Here is a 21,554-nt window from a genome sequence, read left to right on the forward strand (position 1 = left end):
AGAATTTTGTTTGCAAGAGATGAAATAAAAAATGATAGTAAAGTCAGACTTGTGGATATTTGCTAACTGATGGACATTTTTGTCTTTTACTCCTTTTTGGGGACTTGGCTATGGTCATCTTCTCAGAGTTAATGTTAATTTGTATTTCAAATTGTCAGTTGTGGGGTATTTCAGAAAATAAAAATGCTCAGTGCTGACATATAAGTGAGTAAATGAGGATATATAAGTAAATCACTTAGGTGAAGTATACAGGAGAAACTTTGTGGAGGGGTGAGAGAAAAGGAAAGATTCTATTTGAAAGGTTGGAGTGGAACTTGTTCCAAATTCGACAGGGTACTTAGATGGAGCAACTTTACTAAAATGGAGATGTTTATGAATTTATGTTGGCCTCCTTGACTTCTAGTTGCCTTTTTGATTAATAAGAACACCTAACTTTAAAATGCACGCTTATTGAAAAAATGTAATTCATTTTTGTCTATAGGAATTTACTTGTCCTAAACAGTATGTCTGTCCTAAACCTGCTTTTATATTTGAATCTTTTATAGATAGTGTATCAGATGCAGCATCACTCAGTTCATCTGATCCAGTGCAAAGCCAGAACTACTTCAAGAATGTTTCAGAGAACAAAGAAATTATTAAATTAGTATCTTTACTCAGTAGTGCCATCAATTCTACAAAAAGGGTAAGACAATTGAGATGTTAATTTAATATCACTATCCAAGGGATATTAATGTATTACTTTTAATATCCTTGGGTAATAAGGGTAGGCATTTAAAGCTGTGATTAAATGTAATAATGAAAAACTTAGGATGGTGGATGGAAAGCATGCGGCTAAAAATTTGCAAATATGCTTTAAAAGTGTAACATGGATTAAGTGTACTCTGTTCCAAAATTTGAGGTTTTGAATATTGCATAAATTAAAACATCATAAGAAACTCTAGGCGTAGTAGAGTTGTGTGTAGCTAATGTAGCCAGCATGATTTCTGCCACATTATGAAGAGGTTATGAAGGTTTTTAGAAGAAAACTGGCTGTCAGATTGGCGTTTGTAAAGTGCTGCCTGGGATTTGCTAGTGTAGGTTAGGATTTAGCTTAAAGGATATGCATAATTTCTTTGCCTTGTTTTAATTCTATGCTCTCTTGAGTAAACTGTAGGTGTGGAACTGTTACTTCTTTAGGGAGCTCTGCATCAGTTTCTTCTGGGGCTGGTCCAACCTTTTAAGAGTCTTATCACATGAAAATCTTTGATTCAAGGCCTTGTAACTTCAGTGGTACTAAGGCATGACTACCAGACTGGTGCTGAGTAGTTAATAGTGGTGAATAGTTATCATAGTATTTTGGTACTTGATATTTTGTAATATTTTAAACTTTTATCATTTAGCCAGCTTTAAATGTCTGCATATAGTATATTTACAGGAGGTCATGATGTGGATTATCTCTTGTAGCAGTCATCTCTCATTTACTTGTTTAATTGATGGATGCAGTGATGATTTAACTTTAATCTTCTCCCATTTTTCTGAACTCCTGAGAACCAGAAAAATAATTCTCTTGTACACTCATTAAATGATATTCAAATTAAAGGGACATGCATTGAGTGTAGAAATTAATGTTAAAAATAAAAAATTGTCTCATAGCTTCATTATTTGAGAGTGAATTTTTCTTGTTATGTTGGGCCCTGCAGCTCAGGTTTCAGTTTCTAGCCCAATAAACAGCAGGGAAAGACAAGTGTACTGTATTCTAGTTTTGAACTTTACTTCCCACTGATCCAAATGATTTTATTGACTGAAGATTCACCTAATTGGCAAATGTTTAAACTGACCTGATAAATTGGATGTGATTAATATAAAGATTCTGGCACAATGTGTGATCAGTATGGAACTTGTTTTAGCATAAATTAACCAGCAGCCTTTTGTCTAGTGAGGCAATTCAGCCTGCTCCACTATGGAGCTCTTAGTGTACTCTAATGAACAGCTGCTAAGAAGTTATATGTATCCCATATATGTGATGTTGAGAATCTTTCTTTGAACTTGTAAATGTCTTTCAGGAGGTTCTTACAGCTTTGGAGAGTTTTAGTTGTTACCACCATATATGGCAGAGGGACAAGGAGGAAACCATTGATAAATTGATGGTGGGAAACCCATTACTCTCTGAATTTGAATCTGAAATTCTACATTTTCAAGACCTGGACCTGAAAATCAATTCTGAGCCTGAATACATCTGCGTGGGAGCTATTGCACTGTACACTGGTAGAGTTCAGCTTCTCTCCAGAGATGTGTACTTTCTGACTCCAGTAGGAAGGAGAGATGTGACTTAGTTTTGGATGGCTAAACCAGATTAAAACGGAAAGGAGAAAGGGAGAGAGAAGGACTATTTGCTGTTTTGGCTGTAAATGCATACAAGCAAAACACTAACACAAGAATATCTGTGAGGCTCAGCTGGAGTTTATTACCCCACATGGATACTTCTGCTCACTTACAGGGTGGATGGTAGATGTTTGCCTATCCTTCTGTCACTGATTCCCAGGGGTACATACTTCACGGGAGTAAGATGATAAGTTTACGCTACCTTTTTCCTTGCCTGGCTGCATGCAGTGAGACAGCTGAATCCCCTTCTATTTAAGTTACTTTGTTCCATTGATGCTATGATCAAATTTTGTTTCTTCAGCTTTCATAATTAGACTCCTAATTTCCTTCCCACAGTATTTTTTTAAAGATTAATTTTTGAAAACATTTTAGAATTAGATGAGAATATTAACGAATACATTAGTGGTGTATAGGACAGAAGTTTGTATAATGGTAAAACGATCGAGATGACAGGTGTGGAGTCCAGCCTCATCTTTCTATTTTTTAGGTATATCCTAAAAAATATCTATGATATCTAATATCTATTAATTGTTCAACCTTTTTAGATGATCTTTCCAGTAGAAAAGATGATAAATTCTGAGAAGAAGAGGAGGAAAGCAATTGTGAATTGCAAGCAATTTTATAAACCACTTCAAGGTGTCCATGTGATTTCATCATCTCTATATGTGAATGGTTAGACTGAAAAAACAGAACTGGCACTGAAGAGAACACATGTAATAAAAAAGATTAAATTGTATCTTAAAAAATATCTACAATATCTAATATCTATTAATTGTTTCATATTTTTAGCTGATCTGAAGCTAGCACTGAGATCAGAAACCAAAGCCTGGATAACTTTGCTGGGGTGTCATTGCAATAAGAAGTACAGAACACAGATGGAAGCAATTTTGACTTTTATAGAGGAAACTGGCAAGAAGTTAAATCGCAGCATCACGGACCTGGATGATATCAGAATAGCCATGTCAGCTTTAAAAGAGATCAGAGAACTACAGATCTCTATTGACTCTCAAATTGGACCCATTGAGGTAGCTAGTGGCAATGTTGCACGTATGGGTACTGTTTCAGAGAGCAGTTATTTTCTGGGTTAAAGCTTAATAGTGACCTTTGAAAATGTATGATTTAATATGTGTTAAATGTTGAGTGACAAAACTGTTGTGCTCCTGTAAACCTTTTTGTGTGAATTTCTGATTTGAGCAAATGTAAACTTGCTGGGGTGAGAGGTGGTTTAGTGAGCAGTGGAGAAATTGAGTGATGTAGGTAAGAGAAAGACAAGAATATAGATATTTAATGCAAGAAATCTTTTCATACTTTGTGGAAGAAGTCTGTATGAAAAGGAATGCGATTCTTAATTTTTTTATTTTAGCTAAGCCTGGAGTAAAAAAGCTAATGTTAAGCAGAATATACGAGATTGATTGCTTTAATCATCTATACCATAGGTTAAAATAAACAAAAGCAACTGACTTCCTTAAAGAAGGTAATGTGATAGAATGCATTTACTGAACATCTGACAAATGGCAGAATTAAAAACAGATGGTAACTGTTTCTCTGCATTCCTGACCAGAGTATTTATTTAAGAATGCTATATTTTGGCAGAATGCCCCATTGATTTTTCAGTAGAATTCTTTTTTCTAAGACATGTTCATGACTCCTGATTGCCCATAACCTCATTATAAGCTTCCAACTCTGCAAGCAGGAGCCTTCGGGCCCTAGGCACAAGAAGTGATGCTTCAGGTTTTTTAAAGGGAGGTTGACATATTTTCCACGTAGTGGTCTAGTAGACAGATAGCTACATTTCCATTTTTGTGATTTGATCAAACTGGAAAGCATGAATGGAAATAATTCCACTTCATACAAGAGTTTTCAAATGAAACTGCTATGCCACAGGTTCATTGCTACCCTACTCTGCTCTAATTTACAGAAAGTGAATTTCAGTTTTGTTTTTGTGAAAATTCACTTCGGGTTTTCAGTATGTGGACTGTTCATATGTTGGTGGTGCAAGTGGAAATCAACGCTCTGAGAAAAAAAAAAAAATCTGATATTTCTTCCAGTTTGGTATTGGTTTGCCAGATTTTGATAATGGCTGTTGTGAAAATCTGGCAACAGTTTCTTTTTCTAACAAATCATTCTCCATTCTTAAAAATTTAAAATGTTAGCATACATATATACGTATATGAAGTTACCATTTTATGTCAACTGAAGTTGCCACTTTATGAATCTTAATACAACTTTCTGGCAGGAATCCTACGCTATGTTGAACAAATACGATCTACTTGTTGCCAAGGAAGAGACAGAGAAGGTGGACACTTTGCACTACACTTGGGAAAAACTGCTAATCCGTGCAAATGAAGTGCAGAATGAGCTTGTTGCTTTGCAGCCAAAATTCAGAGGAGAGCTCATTAGTGCTGTGAAGACTTTTACTGAAGACTGCGCACAGTTCTATTCAGATTATGATCAGGCAGGTGTTTCTATTTTATTGTTTTAGAGAAATTTTTAAGGAGCAGTGGGGGCATGGAAAAATTTTTGGATTTGACTAATTAATGGGACGGCCCTCTACTGCTGAGTAGGTCTATTCTTGTTAAGATGCTGTTTGAGTTTCAGTGCAGGGCAGGCTTTGATAAATGCTTTGTATGTGACTGAAGTGAGTAATGCTGGTATTCAGTTCTTAAAAATTAAGAACCGAGATATTTAAGGTTTATGAAACACATCTAGTTAGCATGAGCAAATGTGAAGACTAGGATTAAGGAGAAATTATGTTAGAAAGAAGAATTTTCTGATGCTGGATAAATGACAAGTGACTTAGGCTCTTATAACCTTTTTCATTAGAATATAAAAAAATGAAGCTGAACTAATCTTGTATCATCTTTTAAGTAATGCTTTTACTCAAAAAAGGAGATATGATTGCTAATGATTGCCTAGCTTTTACAGCGTAATGAAAATTTTCTGCATTAAAAGACAATTAGTTGTTTTGTTTTTTTTTTTTTCCTTTTAGTCCTTTTTAAAAAGTGCTTGCTCAGTAAGTTAACTGTCATCTCTTGGTTCAGTTGTTATCTGATGTGGGGAGGGGATCTGGAAGCTGCAAAAGTGTTTGAGGTTAACATTTAGAAAATGCTGATTAGAAATAAGTTGTGGTTATTCTCACTCTCTAAATTAACCTCTTTGTTTTTTGTTTTTGTTTTTTTTTCTTTTAGAATGGACCAATGGTGGTTGGTTTAACACCTCAGGAAGCCAGTGACAGGCTTACTATATTCCAGGTACTGTTAATTCTAAGACATAACTCAATACTTATTACAAGTGAGCTAACACCTAAAGGGTCTCAGAATGAATCTCAGAAGTTGAATGAACTTTCATTGATAGGTAGGGTTACTGATTTGGCAAAGTCTGTTTTAACTTAGTGAAAACTAAGTTGGAATTTTTCTATGCATTTGCAAGGAATGCTTTTTAAATCTAATTTTTTTAGGAGTTAACAGAAAGCCTGCATAGATAATGAGTAATGATTACTAGATACAGATACCCTGATGAGAACCTTCCCACAAGTTTAGTGTATTTGGCTATAGGCTGTTCTTGTGTTCATTATTGTGTTTATTTTTTGGTTGAAATCTGTCTTTGTATCATGATTAACATCTATTCCTGCAATGACAACTTTTAATGCTTTTCCTTTTCCCATACTGCTATTCATTTGACTTCCTGCTATGTTCCCTGAGTTACATTGCAATTGACAATTAAATTATGCTTTTCTTTGCTGCTTTAGTGGTAGTAATTCTTACTTCAATATTCAATACAGCATTTGCACAGCATACTTGAAGAGGTAGAATTTGCTGTATCCACCTTTTTTTGCTTTGTGTGTCATGCTTCACCTCTTTCAAGTGTAATCTTAGCATTTATTGTTCTGTCACCGTGCCACATGAAGTAAATGGCTTTCCTGTCAGCTTCTAAAGATGTGCCTCCAAGCTAGATAAAAGTTACTTTTCTCAGGAAAATTGTTGACAAAACTGTTGACAGGGTAAGCTGTTATTATCTCTCTATATCTTTCTATTATTTCCTAGATTTTAGTTTAATATAACTCTAATAATAATTTCAGATATTTAATATTTAGTTATTTAATATTTTAAATTTTTTTTTTCTTTTTCTTTCTTAGAATCGATGTGATAATCTCTTTCGGAAATATATTACTTGTACAGGTGGAGAAAATCTTTTTGGTTTGCCAGTTACTCAGTATCCTCAACTGCTTGAAATAAAGAAGCAACTGAATCTGTTGCAGAAACTCTATAATCTATATAACAGTGTCATTGATACAATCAGTGGCTACTATGATATTCTTTGGTCGGAATTAGACACTGAAAAAATTAACAGTGAACTTCTGGAGTTTCAGAACAGGTGAGAAACTACTGCTGTGTTAAAGCTGCCTAAAGTACTTCTTGAATATGATTATAATTGATTAGCACCAATAATCATATAGAAGCATGTATTTATTTATTGTGGCATGAAAAATGTGAATTTAAGTTGAAAAATATATCCATTACCTATTACTGCAACCCTAGAGTATATCACCATGTCCTGCAGCTGTAGGGAGGAGAAGATCCAGCAGGCAGGAATTGTGCAGCAAGATTGATTTATTTAATTATTTTACAAACTCTTTTATAGACTTTTTTCTTCATAGTCTAATTGGACAAAGGACCAGCACCCCTTGGGGGTGATTGGCTAAAATCCTAAAACATCCATTGTCAAAATATTTTTCTACTACACCATAAACAAGACTTTCCAAGGCTGCAGGTGTTTGGTTGTTTACATAACTCTGCTACCACTTCTGTGAGAGAGAAAAGTCTGTCACGGGCTTAGAAAATAGCAAGAAAATCCTTGCTAGCAGCATTTTTGTATCCGCAATTACCAATGTCATAAAATCAAGAAAAAATTAGATTCTAAATGTTGAGCATTATTGTTCCTTAGACAGATTATTGGCTAACATTTTTAATCAGCTTGGAATATATGTTAAAATTGTTATTTATTTTTTCCATGAAGGGAAGTTTCACCTTTTTGTTGTAGTATTGCTGTTCATGAGAGACAGATTTACACTAGATGTCAAAGGGAAGTTAGTGAATTGCTGAACAGTTTTTCTGCAAAATGGGTTATATTGCACGCATAGAAGCTCAACTATTCATCATACCAGGAATCAAACAATTTAAAGAATTAAACCCTGAGGAACAGGGTTTTTCTAGAGCTCAGAGCAGTGCGTAGCATCAGCCTCACCAAAAGATTAAATCAAGATGTAAAGCGTGTCAACTGGTTTTGAAGACCACTTGTGCAGAGTGTATTAGAATTATGCAGCTACACTCCTTAAGGGGAGCCTGTAGGTGCCTATGCAGCTATCAGTCATTGAAATAGACTGGAAACAGATTTTCTCATGTGGAGAATCACATACAGAAGCTCTAAATTAGAGGTAACCTGAATTTGGGAGGTATGTGTTCTGCTGTCAAATCCATATACTGTGGCTTTAAAGAAAGAATATTTGGAACTTTTCGAAAAAGCTTGCTTTATCTCAACGTAGGTGCGGTAAGCTCCCTCGTGCTGTAAAGGAATGGCAGTCTTTTTTTGACCTAATGAAGACCATAGAGGACTTCAGTGAATGTTGCCCATTGCTTGAGCACATGTCAAGTAAAGCAATGATGCCTCGGCACTGGAAACAGATTACAGATCTCACTGAACACAGATTTGATGTGGAAAGTGAAACATTCAAACTGAGGAATATAATGGAAGCTCCGCTATTAAGATATAAAGAGGAAATAGAGGTATTGTGGAGGAAGAAAAATAGATACATGAAATCAAACAATCTGCTTGTATAGTATAGGAGTAACAGTAGCAAGAAGGAAATCAAAACATTTCTGTAGAAAGGACAGAGAAATGAACTATCACTCGAGGTTTTTGTATAAAATAATGACCCAAATATATTGTGGTGTCAATTTCTCTTTTTTAACTCATGCAATTTGGCCCAGGAGTTAATTTGTAGGGGTGCCTTCCTTTGTGACATTAAACATATGAAAAGTAGTCACTATGTTATTATTTTAGTCCCCCCAGAGTTGATTAAATTGTGATGTGGTTTACAGATTATTAGCTGTGGTGTTTGTATATCTGTAGATCTTTCCACTAAATAGTTGCTCATGAGCCTAGTGTTACCTACTGTTAAAGAAATAAGAGCTAGACTTGTATATCAGAGATTTGAAGCATTCATAGCTTGTTTTGGCATCCTGTTTATTTAAAGGATATCTGCATAAGTGCTGTGAAAGAGAGAGACATTGAGCAGAAGTTAAAACAAGTGATAGCTGAATGGGATAACAAAATGTTTATCTTCGCAAACTTTAAAACTCGTGGGGAACTTCTTTTAAAAGGTGACAGCACATCAGAAACAATTGCTACCCTGGAGGACAGCTTGATGATTCTTGGTTCTCTCATGAGTAACAGGTAACAGGAACGGGAGAGAAGGAATGGGGGGAGAGATAAAAATATTAGCAAAAGGCTTTGTTTTAGTGAACAAATCTGTCACAGAAGAGAAGGTAACTAAACATCTAGATAAAACCTAAGAGCTTGCTTGTCCTTGGACTGTTTATGGGTTAGTTCTTATTGTACTTAATGTATCCCCTTCCCCATAAATTCTTTTGAAAACATGTAGATGCAGCTCAGATTTCCCAAATAAACAACTGAACAGTTTTCATTAATTAAAGTGGGGACATAAGGGAGAACACTACCTGGCTGTGGCAGGCATGCCTCAGGCATTACAGCCACTGCTACTCTGCCCCTGTGATAGGCCATTGCCTCATGCCAAAGGCGCTGAAAATCCCATTAAAGCAAGCTTCAGTTTGTCTGGTTTCACATGCCAAAAGACACAGATAAAATAAGGAACACAGAACCCGATCACCAGGCAGATGCTCAAAATCAGGAGTTTAGGGAGAGCTCAGGAACTCTGTGAGTTTACAGCTTTCAAGATGTTGTGTAGTCTGTTTTTGAAACCACTTTATCTTAGAGTGAAATTGAAATCCTGTTCCCATTCCTCTTCTGTTAGATCAGAGCTGCCAACTAGCTGAGTTGAGTTTAGGTTTTTATACTGTCACTTGAAAAATTTTAAGCAGAAAAATTATTGTTCATTCTGTGACTTATATGCTGCTTTTCAAAAGTCTTGTTTTCTTCTTGAAATAAAGACGTTTGTTGTTGTTTGTTTTTTTTTTTTCTTAATTGTAGATACAATACCCCCTTCAAGGCACAGATTCAGAAATGGCTGCACTATCTTTCCAACACAACAGATATCATTGAGAACTGGCTGACTGTTCAGAACTTGTGGATTTATTTAGAAGCTGTTTTTATTGGTGGTGACATAGCAAAGCAGCTTCCAAAGGTTTCTAGACATGCAGCTTTTCAGTTTGCTTATCAACATTTTAAGAATGAAACTTAACTGTGATGTCATAATTGATGCAGTAACATGAACTTAATTTCTTTTGGTATTCAACAAAACTGGTCTTGCCAGGAAATTAGGCAAGCAGTGCCAATGGAAAGTATGTTGTGACAAAGAATAATAAAATCATGTGATCTATTTGATCTTTTTATTTCTAGATTGTAAAGCTGTTAACAAATATGTATTTCAACATTGTGCCTAGTAGTAACTGAGCCTAGTAGTACCTACTACTAGCATACTAGTAGCTAGGAATCCTTATCTTAAACTTTCCTACATGGCTTTTCAAACTGAAAACGAACTAGTTTTAGAAAAAAACCCTTCAAATTTGAAGCACTCAATTCAAGTATAACGAGTTTTCTGTCTTTATCTTTAAAAATGACTGTAAGAGGAAGTACATAGCAGGCTTGACAGCCAAGCACATAAAATATGCTCTATTGTGTAAGCAGAAAGAAATGTGTTTTTCTAAGCTGAAAAATTTATAGAAGACATGTGATTACTAGTGAGAAGACTGCTGTTGAGATTACTGGGTGCTCGTCCTGTAAGCAGGTGCCTTTTCCCTCTTCTCTCTTCCTGCTTCCATTTCTTCCATTCCACATTCATTGTCATGTTTCAACAGGAAGCAAAACGTTTCTCTAACATTGATAAATCCTGGGTAAGGATCATGACCCGAGCTCATGAAACACCTAATGTTGTTCAGTGCTGTGTTGGAGATGAAATAATGGGACAGCTATTGCCACATTTACTGGAACAGCTCGAAATTTGTCAGAAATCGCTCACAGGGTAAGATTACTACGAGACCACATTCTCGGCCAGATGGTTGTGCACTGTGTAACTAGGCAAAGAGCAGTTGCTCAAGTACTGTCCCATGAACTTTGCAAAGATCATGTTCTTATTCTACTATGAATTCAGTTGAACTGGGCAAACAAGTTAGCAGGATAATACAACACTTCCAAAGAAATTTCTACCAACTCACTGATAAGTACTTGATTTGTGGCTGTCACTCACTGTCTATCTCTGTTGAAAACAAAGCTGGTTTTAGCCTAGTTTCAATCCAAAAGACAGTCTAGATTTGTGTCCCATTCACACTTTCACAGATCTGGGAGAAATTCAGATTGAGCGATGTAAATAGCAAGTGAAAGAGTTAATGTAAAAACATTTTATTTCAGTTTAGTTTATCTTCTTTTTACTGGTGTTTAGATTATAGCAAATAATAAAAGTTTTCCATGAAATGACTTCTGATACTAAGAGAGTAGCTTTAAAGCAGATGCTTAACACGAATGTATGATGGATAAAAATTGTCATTGCTACAGATAAAAATTGGAATAATAAACGGTGAGAAATACTGCTTTGAAAGAGGAAAGGATGTATAAATTAACCTAAATCACTTACCATCTACCCCCTCCTGGCTTCTGTACCAATTTTTAAAAAAATGCAGGTACCTGGAGAAAAAGCGCCTGCTATTTCCACGATTCTTCTTTGTGTCAGATCCTGCTCTCTTGGAAATTCTTGGCCAGGCATCAAATTCTCACAACATACAGGCGCATCTGCTCAACATATTTGACAACATTAAAACCGTCAGGTTCCATGAACAGGTATGTGCTGCCCACACCTCAGTGTTACATTCCCTCACATTGGCAATGTGTGATACTTGCTAAATTAGAGCGCTACTTGGTTGCACAAGGCATCCAACTGTTTTTTCACGTTCACCAACTATTTGATGCTGAGTAGGTTTTCTTCATTTAAGATTTAGTTTCATATCTTCATTTATGTCATAGTGAAACTTCATGTAGAATAGCAAACCAAAAATTTGCACCAGTGCTTAAATTTCAGAAAAACCCAACCCATGTACTGAACTTTTTTCTGTCATCAGCTCAAATAAGCTTTTGAGTCTTTATGAACTTGTGTCTTTACATTGACTGTATTTGTACTTTTCCATTCATTTTTTGATTGTAAGAAAAAGTGTATCTACTGTCTCTCCTGTTTCTGAGTTGTCCTTACTATGCCTTCAGGCACAATGTTTGAAAAACACTTTTCTTATACCTTTTAAAAGAACAGATAGCAAAATTTTTTCCTTACATATACATTTTCTTAGAAAATAATTACCTCCCCATGCTTTTGAAATTCCTTCGGTTGTCCAGGTTCCTTAACTTTTCTGTTTCCATTATTTTTGATCCTAATGCTGTAAATTTTGGTAGGCTATTTACCCACCAGTGATGGGGGAAGGTTTCCTTCATTGTGTCCAGAAAGTGGATGTTGTCACAGAATCACAGAATGGGTCAGGTTGGAAGAGACCACAGCAGGTCATCTGGTCCAACCTCCCTGATGAAGCAGGGTCATCCTTGAGCACATGGCACAGGCTTGCCATTGAAACTTTAGTGAAATTCAGGATTGTCAATATATTGGGTTTTGTCTCCTTGGTCATGACAGTGTTTTGTTTAAAGCCTTTCTGCATAGCAAAGTAATGATTTAGTAGCCTTTACATTTCCTTGAGCAAGTTGATATAATTTATTAGTTACTTAAATCAGTTTAATGGAGTGATTGCAGAAAAATACAAATTATTGTAAAGACAAATAACATATCTATAAACACAAGATATTTTTGCTTTCATTAGATATATGATCGTATATTGTCAATTAGTTCACGAGAGGGTGAGACTGTAGAGCTGACTAGACCTGTAATGGCTGAAGGTAATGTGGAAGTTTGGCTCAGTTCTCTCCTGAAGGAATCGCAGCAATCACTGCATCGAGTTATTCGCCAGGCAGCTATGGACATCCAGGAAACGAGTTTCCAGATTACTGAATTTCTTTCTACTTACCCAGCCCAGGTAATACCATTGTTAAATGAATGAAGAATTATTCACAGATATGTATCAGGCTTTTTTCTTGTCTTTGCGTTCAAAGTTGCAGCCAGTGTTAAATGCAAAAATGGAATTCAATTTCATTTGAATCATCTCAGTATTTTAAGTTACGTTTCACATAGGTGAAACCAAAATAAGATAACTTATCTTAAAGCTCTTGTTTAAAAAGGATGCTGAATGCAAAAAATTAACGTAATGATGTTAACACTATTTCTTTACAAGCTTAATACTTGACTGCTGGAGGAAAAGTAGTAAAATTGTATGTTTGTTCATATATTCAGGATAATGCTATGTATTGCTAAAGATTTGAAACTGAGGGTAGTGTTGAGGGAAAATGATTTTCTTAGTAGAAGCTTCACTTGTGAAGTGAATGTTGTTGCAGATGGGATAAAGAGTTTGTGAATTACCAGAAAAAAATTCCAAATTGAAGCACTAATTATTCACTGGTTAGTTAATATTTATATGAAGTATATTTGTTACACATAGTATTTTTATAGATATGCTGTAAATTATATTGAGCAGTTGTATAAGCAGGGCACTGTAGGCAGTATCTACAAGACTCAAATACAGACTTAACTATGCGTTTTTGGATGGAGTTGGGACACACAAAACAAATGCCTGGGTTGAATGACCTCTGTATGAATGCACGAAAAGTAATTTTATGCAGAGTGCCAAGAATATTTCCAGAACCCAGAGTGCCAAGAATATTTCTTTGCCTATTTTGAAGGGTTTTTGCCCCCCTGAACTACACTGTTTTAACCTCCAACCTTGGAAAAAACTGCCTACTATCAGACAAGAACTAGAAAATACAGTGGTGTGAATTAGGTGATAGATACTATGTAAGATTGTCTCAGGGTGAAAAATTTAGAGGTTTTAGGCTTCTCTTTGTAGCAAATAGGTAAGAGCAAAAGACATCAAAATGGAGGATTGCTGTTGTTCTCCAAACCTTCTTCTTCTTCTTCTACTACTCCATATTCTGCAGTAAAAGTAATTTGGGATGATTGGACAAAAAATTCCGCAGTTCCTGGTTGTGTTACTGAAATTGGTAGGAAAGTGAAAATAATACACGTTTTTAGTAACCATTGGTTAAATTATCTTTAAAAGGCTGTGTAGATTTTGATAATTGGGCTTTCTCCTGCATTCTCTGCTCTGTGCTGTGTCTGGGTCATGCTAGTGACTCTGTTTCTCTGATAAGACTTAATAAACAACTATCTAGCAGCAGCAGTGAAAGCTGAAAGTCTCTGTCTCTCAAACTAATTCCTAGCAAGGGCTTTAAAACTCTCTCCCATCAGGAGAGATTTGATTTACAGCACTGATCTGTTTCACATATAGTAGGAGAATCATTTCTTTAGTTTTTCTGTGTCTGCGAATGTACATTTTAGGTGAAAGAGAAAAGATTATGAAGCGTATACTTCTATGTTTCCTAAGGTTGGGCTATTGGGGATCCAAATGATTTGGACAAGAGACTCAGAAGAAGCCTTGACTCTTGCCAAGCATGATAAAAAGGTTATGCGTAAGACAAACCAGTTTTTCCTGGATCTTCTGAACATGTTGATAGATATGACAACAAAAGACCTTAGTCCAGTAGAGCGAGTTAAATATGAGACATTAATCACTATTCATGTGCATCAGAGGGATATTTTTGATGGTCTTGTAAGTATTAAAAAATTAACAATGGGTTATGAGGGGTTTTCCGCATAAAACAATGTGAAATGATAAGAAAATATTATGATACCTATGAACTTTTGCCTCATAAGATAAACATTTAATTTCATGACTGTAATGATTATGTGTCCTGGAATATTATAAAAATGCTGATGTTGCTCCAACCATGTCTTAAGTTCCTTTTAAATAATTCAGTGAGTTTTCCTCTCCCCAAGCAGTAGCAGAATTTTGTTTCCTGTTGTTCCACTGAAGTTAAATGCCTCTGTTGCATGATCAGTTAGGGACTTCTTTTTCCTCATACATTTTGTTGCAAGTAATTGTCCTTTCTCTGGACTGAATTATGAATTTCCACAAGTAGATAAAATGAATATAGAGTTTTAATACAGGAAAAAGTTTGAAGCTGGTTGAAGCTGGTATCCTCTCTGTTCTAGTTTCAATAGCATACTTAATTATTACTTAGGGATTTCTTTATTCACTTTACACCTTCTCATGCTGACACAGGATGTTAAAATAAGGAAAATGAAAGCATTTAGCTTAATCAAACTTAAAGCTAGTATACCCCTTTACCTATAGGAAGCCCTGGACCTAATTCTGAAATTAAGCTGTTCAAGAAAAGAACTATTGAGTTTTAGCCCATTGTTGATAGGCAGGCATTTATCTTTTCATTGTACAATAATTTGATTCTAGTTATAATCATTTTATGTAAAGTGTAATTTTTAGATACAAATGGAATGAGATTTTTTAAAATCCTCTTTTAATATTTGATGGAGCAACTTTGACTTATTCTCAGCTCTGCTGAATTTCTTAGATAGTATCAGCACCATGACACTGCCTTGAAATATCTTTTTTTCCAATACCCGTGTGGTTTCATACAATTCTTATAGCAGTTTATAAAATCAAATATCACATTATATACTTTCTACTCATGTAAAACTAAAGTGGTAGAGATGACTAAAAGGAATGGCAATTTTAAGGGTAAACTGAACTTAATGACTCTTAATGTTTAGGGACTATTCATTTGTACTTAGAATTTTGACACACTCGTCTAAAGCCAGAAGTTCCTCTGCCTAAGTATGCGATTGAGCAATAATACATTAGCAATTTTTGTGGTAAAAATCCAGATACCTTCTCCCTTATTCTTTTGTTACTAGCTGTTCTTTTATGCCTTTCACTATGTTTGCAGTGCTGCCTTTGCATCTACTACTTAGATGCCATAATGTAAAAGTGAAAGTAAATGTTAACCATGAATGCCGCAGCCTTGTCTTCCCTCTCTTCTTAGTGCTGCATGCATATCAAGAGCCCTGCGGACTTTGAGTGGCTGAAACAATGTAGATTTTATTTCAATGAAGACTCTGATAAAATGGTGATTAAGATCACTGATGTGAGCTTCACATACCAGAACGAATTCTTGGGCTGTACTGACAGACTTGTCATAACACCTCTTACAGACAGGTGAAAAAGACTAATTTTTTACCTTTATTCTTTGCTGGCAAACCTTGGCTTTTACAAGAACAATTTAGTCATTCCTGTTGGATGCAAAATTGATCTCTGCAGAGTTTATCTTTCACAGTCTTGTCAAAGTCAGTAAATTCATATGGAATGCTTCAGTATTTTTGTTTCTGTGTCCTATAATGTGAATAATTTCCAGATTATTTTCTGTCACATACTTGCACTGGTCTCCACATGCATGATGTATGTGGCTTTCATATTGAAGCCAATATATCTGAGGATCAGATATCCAACAGATAAAATATGTAGAGATACAGGACAAAAGTAGGTGTTTACAGACAAGCTAATGGAAAGAGCTAAGGAAGAATAGACAGAAAAAACAATTTTATGCAACTGCAATAGTTTAGTGTTTAGATCTCTGATCTAAAAGGATGTTGAAAGAATTGCAGTCCTATTAACAGAGAGATCTACCTGTCTAAGTGCAAAGAATGCTTTATAACCTATCATTGGCAAAATAAAGGCATTGTTTGCTTGGTTTTGCATTGTTTGCTTTTTTTTTTTGTTTGCATTGTTGGGGGTTTTTTTGCTTTGTTTTCTTTTTTTAACTATTCCATACAAAAAACTCTAAGGCTAATCTTTATATATAATTATTAGTTGGTGTTTTGATGCATTATACATGGATGTTTCATTTATGAAAGGGGATGCACTGTGTGATCAAATTTTAAATATGGATGAGAAAGGAAAGGTTAGGTGTCTTTCATTATTGCACTCCACAGTATAACATATTTCAAAACTACTCCAGATAAAATAGATCAGTATCCAAGATAATCAAACTAAGATTACGCAGCATCTCTGTATCTGCTTTCTTCCCTTCTTTTGATCTTTCAGGTTGCTGATAACTGAGGATTATCTGTTCTTTCACTTTATGTATGATGAAACGAACCTTAATATTCCCTCCATCAGAGACTGAGTGAAGGGGTTTTGTCCTTACTGATCTAAATTGTAATTAGTGGAATATAATTTCAGCACTTCCCTTTTCTCCTTAAATCAGACCCTGTGTAAGTTCCCCTGGCAATATACAGAAAACTGTCTGCTGCAGTCTTATTGATTGCTGCCTTTTAGATGTTACATCACTTTGGCTCAAGCTCTGGGCATGAACATGGGTGGAGCACCTGTGGGACCAGCAGGAACTGGCAAAACTGAAACGGTGAAAGATATGGGACGGTGCCTTGGAAAATATGTAGTGGTCTTCAACTGTTCAGACCAGATGGATTTCCGAGGACTTGGGAGGATCTTCAAAGGTAAGATGTGGACCAAAGGTAAGCTGCTGGCCAGTCAGTCAACTGTTTTCTTGGGTGCACTAAGCACAGTATAACTAACTGGGAAGAGACAGTGATTGTTCCAATATACTCAGCTTTGGAATAGACTCAGATCAAGTACTCTTTGCAGTTCTGGAGTCAACAATGTAACAGCATATAAAAATACTTTAATGTATCCAAATGAAAGCAAAAAAGATGGTGAGAGCTAGAGGGCATGACTTAAGAGGAACAGCTGAATATACTATGTTTGTTTTCTTTGAGAAAGGGAGACTGAGGGGAGGGAGCTGGTAATAATTTCCTCATGAGGGGGAGTGGAGATGGAGGTGCTGATCTCTCTGGTGTCTGGTAATAGGGCATGGGGGAATGGCTTGAAGCTGCATCGGGTGAAATTCAAGCTAGATATTCACTGAGAGTGTGGTCAAGCACTGGAACAAACTTGCCAAGGAAGTCATTGGTGTCTCAAGCCTATTAGTGTCCATATAGTGCTTAGACAACTATATTATATATATAGTTTAACTTTAGATACGCGTTTGTGGAGTCAGGACTTGTACTTGTTGATCCTTGTGAGTCCTTTATAAGTCAGGATATCCTGAGATTAAATGCTTTTATGAATTATATGAAAGTTTCAAATGATGAGAGGACATCTTTCTAAAAACAAGGTTGATGCATAACTGGCAGATGGTTTCAGCCTTTTAATGACTGCAAGTAATTAATATCTTTTTATGAATGTCAGTATTTTGTCTCCTTCAAATGTTGAAGTTCCTATCAGGAAATAAGAAATGGAAGGATAATGAATGAGAAGGAAATGCATGGATAGTGCTATATAGGTTAAAAACTGTTGGTAGAACTCACTGAAGTAAGGTGTAGATGACATTTTTTAAGGCATCTGAAATTGATATCTGTCAATCATGGCAGATGTTAAATTAGAGATCAAATGGAGATTCTTGACCATTGTATTCTTGCAAGTGACAGTATCTATGATTTTGTTGTGTTTACCCCAAAAAATCTGAGGAAAAATGCAGTTCCGGTACAGACTGACCTCCAACTTCTTTTCCAGTGAACGCAACTGTATTGTTCATTTTAATATGTGCAGTAAGTTATTGACAACCTGTCATTTTCATAGAATTACTGCAGGAATTTTTCTTGGGGGGTAAAGAGGGACAGAAAAACATTCAAGATATGAGAAAAGGAAAAGAAACCAAAGAACACAGTATTCTAGTGTTACGATCTGGTTTAAACCCAGAAAAGCAAAGCAAGCTAAGTCTCTGTGCATAAACCGGAAGGAACTTAGAAGGTTCAAAATATTCCCAGAAATGAGATTAAAACCAAATGAGGTTAGATGTTGATGCCAAAAAATGGATGTATCTTAATAGTAAAAGAGGCAAAGAGAAGGGAAGAGAAAACAAAGAGAGAAAGAAATAGAGACGTGTGCGTGGGGGGTGGGGGAACAGGGAAAGGTGACAGGGGTTAGGTGGAAGCATATCACACATACAAGGGTCCCAATGACGTCTCATTGCTCCCCTCCATCCGGTCTGCTGGTGGTGAAGGTCCCCTGTCACTGCCGTGGCCATGCTGCCACACGCCACCACACCACACACCACGCCAAAGAGTGCAGAACTCCGTGGATTAATACACTTCGGGCCAGGTGGGAACGTCCACGTGTCTCACTTGCAGGAGCCAGCTTGACACACTGTCCCTTGCAACACTGAGGGTGTGTTGCATCATCTCTGGTGCTCTGGTGCAGGGTCTGGGGACCCCTTGGCAGGGGGCCCCTTTGATGGGCCATGTCACCCCCTTCTGCTGTGGATAAGCTTCCTCCCCCCTGGTGAGGACCCCTCAGCTGGGCTCCTCTGCACAGTGGAGGATGGGCAGTCACTGCACCTCTGACCAGAGGCTTTTCCAAGATACCCAGAGCCTCTCCTCCCTGCTGTCCTTTGGTGGAGGGTCTGTTCGAGCCTGGAAGCTGATAGCCCTGGGGCTGTGGTCCTCATCCTGGAGATGTTAAGCCTGTGCTCAGTGAATGTCCCCAGCCCTGAGTTGTTATTTTGTCTTATCTTCCATCAGTGAGCAGTGTGAGGCCTCAGTCAGGGCCCCATTCAGGGTGCGGTAGTCTTCTCTGCAGCTTCTCTAATACAGTTTAAAAGTCCTTTAAGAAAATGTTTAAGTCATAGACTATAATATTTCAGTCTCTGACACCTAGACAATCTTAAGGACTTTGGGAACTTGTATATTCTTACTTGAAAAAAATTAAAATTCTCCTCTTTCTTCCTTTCCCACCCCTCAAAAATAAACATTTTTTTTTTCCCCCCTGAAGTAGATTAACTTAATTTTTGTCTTGTGAATTGTACCAAAAAGATGTTAAAAACATAATGGTCATATGCTTAGTTGCTGTTTTCTTTGAAGGTCTCGCTCAGTCTGGCTCCTGGGGTTGCTTTGATGAATTCAATCGTATTGATTTACCAGTGCTATCAGTAGCTGCACAGCAAATAGCCATTGTGTTAACATGTAAGAAGAAACGAAAAAAAAGGTTCATTTTTACTGATGGAGACAATGTGGAAATGAACCCAGAATTTGGCATCTTTCTTACTATGGTAAGTATTCAGTAAGTTTCTAATATGCTAGTGATGATTGTACAATAATCCAGTCTAACTTGGTATATTAAGCGTACTTGCTAACTCCTATGTCAGTCAGTTCTTAGAACTAACTCACCGATAGTTTGAGAACATTGAGCATTGCTGCAAAGACAGTTTTTGGGGTCTTGTTTCAATAACATCAAGCACATGCAACTAACAAATGCAAGCAGCACCATAAATACAAGTTATCTCAAATTCAGACTGCTTCTGCATGCCGAATTCTGGCCCCCAAAGCATGCTTTTTGCTACAATTACAAAAAAATTGCCGTAGAGATATAGGTAGAAGAGGCCAGTAAAAATAGGACCTGTAAGACAAACTCAGATTTGAAATGCTTAGGTAGAACATTTTTCTTATCTCACGGATGTAAAAGAGACTAAAATTCTGTAGAGATACGGTGGCAAGTCTGTATGGCAATTCATTTTGACATGTAATTTAAAGCCAATAAATCATTTTTATCTACCAAAATGGCATATTTCTTTGATTATTCTGTTTGTGCAAAGTGCACTCAACTTCAGTATCTGTTTTTCCTCTCCAGAATCCGGGATATGCTGGACGGCAAGAACTTCCTGAAAACTTGAAGATCAATTTCCGTTCAGTGGCTATGATGGTTCCTGATCGTCAAATCATAATTCGTGTTAAATTGGCTAGTTGTGGTTTCATTGCTAATGTTGTGTTGGCAAGGAAATTCTTTACACTGTATAAGCTGTGTGAAGAACAACTGTCAAAGCAGGTGATTATATTCATATGATGGAACCTGATTATTTTGGGGAAAAACTATATATGAAGTCACAAAATATTCATGTGAAGAAAATGGAGAGGTTCGTGTTCACGTTCACTAAGTAAGCTAAGTGACACTTGTAGTTTAATAATGCACCCCTCTGCTGTCCTGGGAGATTAACGCCTGCTGCAGGTTGTCGGTGCAAGAATGGGGCTTTCATTCAGAACACTGCTTATTATTAAGTTAGCTTTAATGAATGGTGATGGCTGAGACAAATAAAGGCTTTATGTATAGCCTTTGTTGGTCTTACAGAGTGGATTGAGAGATATTTAGTTTGTGCTGCCTGTGCTTGTATAGATGTTTCTCAATGTCCAAGGGCTACAGAGAATTCAAAATAATACTGATAAAGTATTTCTCAATAGTCCTTGGGAGCCCTGTCTTGATTCAATGACTTATGATTACATTTTTTTTTCTGTCACACCTTAGATTTTAATAGATGGTAGCAGACTGGGAGAGTGTAGTCACCCATAGTCATACAGCCAAAGAATAGTTGATGGATGTTTGGAGGCATTGAAGCATGTGCCACTTCTCCTACATATCCACCCATATCTTAAATAGTAAACAAGAGTTGCTTAATCCCTGTTAAATTGGGGAAAATTTTCTTTACATATCTTCTAGGTGCATTATGATTTTGGCTTGCGGAATATATTATCTGTGCTGCGTACACTGGGAGCAGCAAAAAGAGCAAATCCCACAGATACTGAATCTACCATTGTCATGCGTGTGCTGAGAGATATGAACCTGTCTAAACTAGTAAGTTCTGAGGGCCTGATGAATAATTTAAACTGCACTTTGGAGCTAGGTGATCACTAGAAGATTGTATGTGACCTTTATACTGAAGCTAGCTTGGAAATGTTTCATTCTCTGAGTGGAACATTTTGGCTGGGATAGAGATAAATTTCTCATAGTACCCTGTGTACTCCCCTCCCCCTGAGGAAGGAGTGAGCGAGCGGTTGTCTGTTGCTTGGCTTCCTACCTGGGTTGAACCTTGAATTGTTCAGAGTTTTCTTCCATATTTTCCCTGCTACCTTTAGAAATAAGTGACAAAATAGA

The 21,554-nt window shown here is 36.5% G+C and overlaps 1 protein-coding gene across 1 annotated transcript in view; it reads left to right on the forward strand.

Annotated features, from left to right (window-relative positions):
• Positions 1–21,554, forward strand: part of DNAH5 (dynein axonemal heavy chain 5) — a 115,492-nt gene that overhangs the window by 33,681 nt on the left and 60,257 nt on the right. The window contains 18 exon segments of the mRNA XM_069005898.1: positions 558–682; positions 2,043–2,244; positions 3,151–3,386; positions 4,598–4,816; positions 5,550–5,612; positions 6,497–6,735; positions 7,904–8,144; positions 8,615–8,814; positions 9,589–9,742; positions 10,416–10,579; positions 11,235–11,391; positions 12,411–12,623; positions 14,085–14,309; positions 15,601–15,773; positions 16,893–17,071; positions 19,493–19,680; positions 20,259–20,453; positions 21,120–21,254. Of these exon segments, the coding sequence (XP_068861999.1) occupies positions 558–682; positions 2,043–2,244; positions 3,151–3,386; positions 4,598–4,816; positions 5,550–5,612; positions 6,497–6,735; positions 7,904–8,144; positions 8,615–8,814; positions 9,589–9,742; positions 10,416–10,579; positions 11,235–11,391; positions 12,411–12,623; positions 14,085–14,309; positions 15,601–15,773; positions 16,893–17,071; positions 19,493–19,680; positions 20,259–20,453; positions 21,120–21,254 (3,308 nt within the window).

The sequence above is a fragment of the Aphelocoma coerulescens genome, chromosome 2 (assembly GCF_041296385.1).
Source record: "Aphelocoma coerulescens isolate FSJ_1873_10779 chromosome 2, UR_Acoe_1.0, whole genome shotgun sequence".
In the NCBI taxonomy this organism is placed as follows: domain Eukaryota; kingdom Metazoa; phylum Chordata; class Aves; order Passeriformes; family Corvidae; genus Aphelocoma; species Aphelocoma coerulescens.